Genomic DNA, 4,778 nt, shown 5'->3' on the forward strand with positions numbered 1-4,778 from the left:
GTGAACAAGACACTACACACAATCGAGTTCCCTTATGCACCTCGTCCTACCCGACTAATTAGGACGAAGTGAGTCCAGAGAGCTCTACCTGTCCTGGTATATTCATGCATCTAGCACACTTAGCCGTGTAGCCTGTGCGGATTAACTTTTGGCCCAAGATACTTTTAGTTTCTTGTTTTTTGCACATTAGACATTAGTATAAATAGGCTTTTGGACTCATTTGATACTTAGATTATGATATTTTGTAAACTTTAAAGTCTCTTCAAGAGCAACTTATCTTCTCTTTGTGAGTAATATGTATTCCATATTTTGTGGTTGCATTGATTTGAGTTATTAATGAATGTAAATGTATATTTTGTAGATTAGATGTTTTCTAGTTTGTGGAGCCAATTAAGGACATATATCTATAATATAGTTGTTCATCTTATATGTATATTGCAAGCTCCTCCCGTTGTTACATAATATACAAATCAATCTGTCTAGGAAATTAATGTATACGTTATTATATCATCTCGTATATGCAGAGCTAGAGGTAGTGGGTATACACATAGAATAGAAGTAAAAGGGCACTAGAAATTTTTGAGTAATTGTATATCCCGCAAAGAACTGTACAGCCCAAAACTTGTATGCGTTCCTAACTCATAAACGCCACTGAAGAATAGTAGATAGTGGCAGAATGATGCAGGTGATAAAGCCAGCAACCGTCACCGAAGCCGAAGAAATGCTGGCGGTGGGAGGGGTTTCACCGTAGCCATCGATGCCGCCTCCCAGTGCCGCCGATTCGATACACGAAAAATTGGGTTTCAGGTATCCAATTATTCGACATTTTCGGGTTTGAATATCAGATATCCAATACCCGAAATCTATTTTGACAGGCCTATGTAAGGATAAACTATACTACTACTAGTATCATCTTTATAAAAAGCACCTACCTTTTTAAAATTAATAGACAGATCTACCTTTATTGAAAACTTACAAAAGCTACTCCTCTTCCCTCACAAAAGATAATGTAATAATAGTGGCTATTTTTTAAGATAAGTATTACTCTCTCCATTATCTAAATCTCCGTGATTTAATATTGTGATTACAAGTTTTATAAGACTGACTAGAATTTGACCAGATTTGATGAGTAGATATTGAGTGAAGTGAAAGTAATTACTTGGATTGGCATTGGTGAGAGTGGCAGCTCCACCGAAATCACAGCTAGTTGGAGCAGGATTCTTCTGATAATAGGCGTTGAATGCATAGGATGCGTGATTCTCCAAAGTGGTTGGACTAGAGCAGGCGGCGCCGTCCTGAATAGCGGAGCAATCCGCCCCTCCAATCCCACATGCATAATCAAGTGCTACCTGCAGAACAGACTCAGGCACCCCTCCCCGCGCCACGCACCAGCTCTGCCCCCCCGCACCGCCGCCTGCTTGGACTGCTGGTTGGCCGCCTCCGGGCGGGAAGGTGGGGGTGGCTGGAAATGGGGGGTTGAGTGTGGGGTCTGTGGCGGGCGGAATGGGTGTGCCGGTGGCTGGATTGGCGGAAGGAATGGTGACTAGTGGCGGCGTCGAACTGTCGACCGGTGGGTAGGTTCCGGCGGCTGGTGTGGTGACCGGATTGGTTACTGGGGTGGTCACTGGATTAGTTACCGGAGAGGCTGTGAAAGGAGGATTCATGGTGTCATGTTGAGTTGTTTGGATCAACTTGTGTATCCTTTTTGCACTTGCTAGGAATGGCCCTGAAAATTGGAGTCTCAACGTCTATGGATTCTTTCTTTATTTAGAATATACTCTAGTACTATTACATTTTAATAGTCTTGTATGGATTCGGATCTCGTGTCATATTTTCTGATAAAGATCAAAATTATTAATTTAATTACCCATAAATCAAGGGATGTCACGAAAGATGAAAATTTTGCATCTCATCTGCCACATTTCAAAAAAAAAAAAAAGCGATGACGTGCCTGTCAATTTCAAACACGCCATCCACCACATGAACACGTATGTCCTAATGAATTGAGTTAACATAGTCATAACACTTCTATGTGTTTAAAACTGATTGCAATATAAAGCCCATGCATTTCGGACGTTTAAATTAGTTAATTAATTACGTATATTAAACCCAAAAATCAAACTAAAACAGTCGCACAAGAAAAAAATTCATATGCACGATTTAGTTCTGCATATATTTATACTCCGTTGTTAATCAGATCAAGTATTCAAGTGATACGATTCTCTTTGTTTCATTTATGCTTCTCCCAATTTTCATAATCATATGTACTATAACACACGAAAACACTAAATCATTCAAAACAATCCTATTCTTGACGCGGATGTATATATGTAAAAGATTTTATGGCAGAACGTTGGAGATAAGTTGAGACCCAACACTTTGAAATAAAAGACGATATTAATAATTAAAACCACACGTACATTAAGTTCTTGAAAATAAATTAATACGGAAAAAAACCGGAGTATAGTAATGAATTAATTACCTGATGAGAAGAGAGAAAGGAGTAAGATGAAAAGGAGCTTGTTTGAAGGTGATGCATCCATTTTAATGTTTGGAGTTGAAGAGCGATGGAGATCTGTATAAGTTAATAATGGCGTCGTCGCAGTTTTTTTTAAATACACAGATTTGATGGAAAAGTCGGCTGGGAAAAAAGGGCAGGAGATAAAGGGGTTAAGGATGGAAGGTATAAAGTTAAAGAAAGAAGGAATATGTGGAGTTGATCGCCAAGAAAAGTGGTTGCTTTGTCATGAAGAATGAAATTTTGAATATATTTTGCCTCAAAATACTGGAAAGAATCATCCACAAAAAGCTAATTCAAAATTAATATATTACTTACTATTGAATTCCTTTTAGAAATACAAACTACAAACTGTTGTGTTTGATTGATTTTGTTTATGTTCAGTGGAATGTGGCGAAGTGGTGAGTCACATGCACATGCATGCATATCTAAGCTAAAAAAAAGAGGAAAAAGGTTTTTAATTTTTCTTTTTTCGCAATACTGACATGGTACTACGTTTTGAGTCCACCTTACAATTGATGTGGTTATTTTCACACACACTTTTATAGCATTACATATAAAGCAGTGGCAGATCCAGAAATGTTTTTCGGAAGGGGTGAAATTGTGTTCTCTTATGTACGTCGTTTGACATCTTCTCGTACATGCAAACGACAACTTCGCTCATAATTATCATAATAGTATTTTCTTACTATATTTGATGTATCCGACTAAAATCTAAAATTAATCCCATAAATTTTGCTCAGTCAGATAAATCAAGTGTTTTAATTTTTAGTCCAAATATTTATAATTCTATGAAAATTCACTCTTAACAATATACTCCATCCGTCCGCGAATAGGAGTCCCATTTTTCTATTCTAGTCCGTCCGCGAATAGGAGTCTCGGTTCACTTTTACTATAAATGGTAAGAGCATCTCCAATGCAAATAGGTCAGCCATAGGCCAGCCACTCTCTCTCCCTGCCACGTCAGCAAGACTAAAATTCAACTCTGCCACATCAGCCCATAGGCCAGCCGCAATAAAATAATTCAAAATATACTACATTTACGGAATTAAAATTACGATTAAATTACGAAATTTAATTTACGACACATGTACGGGAAAATTCATTAATTGCATTAAAAAAAAAGGTACATAGATAAAAAAAAAATTACATAATACAGAAAAAAAAACTAACGGCATGCAACCCTCCGTGCCCACAACTCTTCAATTATATCCTTTTGAATATGAGCTTCCACTTGGCGCATGTCGGCAAATTCCTTGAGGCGGCCGGCTTCATCGAGAGGTACCCCACGTCGTACGCTAGGGGTGGCCGTTCCGTGGCTTGGATCGGCTTCATCGTCATTGGCCCAACTAGTCAGTTGTACGCCTTCGTCTTCGACGATCATGTTGTGCAGGATAATGCAGGCGTACATTATTTGGGAAACGCATCGACATCCCACAAACGCGTTGGACCCTTAATTGCCGCCCATCGAGACTTGAGCACACCAAATGCGCGCTCCACGTCCTTGCGTGCCGACTCTGTCGTTCCGCAAAGTAGGCCTTCCTTTCATCACTTGCGTGCCTGATCGTCTTTACAAAGACGGGCCACCTACAGGGTATATTCCATCCGCCAAGTAGTAGCCCATATCATGCCGGTTGCCGTTGGCCACAAATGAGACGGCTGGACCGACGCCCCGACACTTCTCGTTGAAGAGGGGAGACGAGTTCAGGATGTTGAGGTCGTTGTTCGACCCGGCTACCCCAAAATACGCATGCCGATCCACAGCCGGTAATCAGCTACGGCCTCGAGGATCATCGTGGGATTCTTTGACTTGTAGCCGGTCGTGTAGGCCCCCTTCCAGGCAGTCGGACAGTTCTTCCACTCCCAATGCATACAATCTATGCTTGCCTAACATCCCGGGGAACCCATGCTTCTCCCCGTGCATCTGCATCAAATTCTGACAATCTTGGGGAGTAGGGCTTCGAAGGTACTCCTCACCGAAAATGTTTATCACGCCCTCACAGAAATACTTCAGACATTCCAGGGCTGTCGACTCACCGATGTGGAGGTACTCATCCCACATGTCCGCCACGCCTCCGTAGGCCAACTGCCTCGATTGCCGCCGTGCACTTTTGAATAGGGTTGTGGCCGGGTCTGCCAACCGCATCGTGCCTGAAGCGGAAACACAGATATCGACGCTCCAAAGCGTCAACGATACGTATAAACAACTCCCTGCGCATTCTAAAACGCCACTGGAACATGTTTGCGGAAAACCGCGGGT

General features: G+C 41.3%; 1 protein-coding gene across 2 annotated transcripts; it reads right to left on the reverse strand.

Annotated features, from left to right (window-relative positions):
- Nucleotides 1-858: 858 nt before the first annotated feature.
- Nucleotides 859-2,734, reverse strand: LOC125190453 (glucan endo-1,3-beta-glucosidase 12-like). Of its 2 annotated transcripts, none has more exons than XM_048087767.1 (2): nt 2,483-2,734; nt 859-1,645 (listed from the first exon to the last, which is right to left on the reverse strand). In XM_048087767.1, exons 1-2 carry the CDS (start codon nt 2,541-2,543, stop codon nt 1,023-1,025), a joined length of 684 nt encoding a protein of 227 aa, XP_047943724.1. In that variant the 5' UTR covers nt 2,544-2,734; the 3' UTR covers nt 859-1,022. The 2 variants fall into 2 exon arrangements, with proteins under 2 accessions (XP_047943724.1, XP_047943723.1); XM_048087766.1 differs by having other exon boundaries at nt 863-1,726; nt 2,483-2,729.
- Nucleotides 2,735-4,778: the final 2,044 nt, after the last annotated feature.

This window comes from Salvia hispanica, chromosome 5 (assembly GCF_023119035.1).
Source record: "Salvia hispanica cultivar TCC Black 2014 chromosome 5, UniMelb_Shisp_WGS_1.0, whole genome shotgun sequence".
Taxonomy (NCBI): Eukaryota; Viridiplantae; Streptophyta; class Magnoliopsida; order Lamiales; family Lamiaceae; genus Salvia; species Salvia hispanica.

Bases quoted from the DNA above. Each gene is read 5' to 3' on its own strand.
- LOC125190453 (XM_048087766.1), bottom strand. From the start codon at position 2,543: ATGGATGCATCACCTTCAAACAAGCTCCTTTTCATCTTACTCCTTTCT. The intron at 1,727-2,482 runs GTAATTAATTCA...TCCAATTTTCAG, and splicing joins CCTTTCTCTCTTCTCATCAG to GGCCATTCCTAGCAAGTGCA.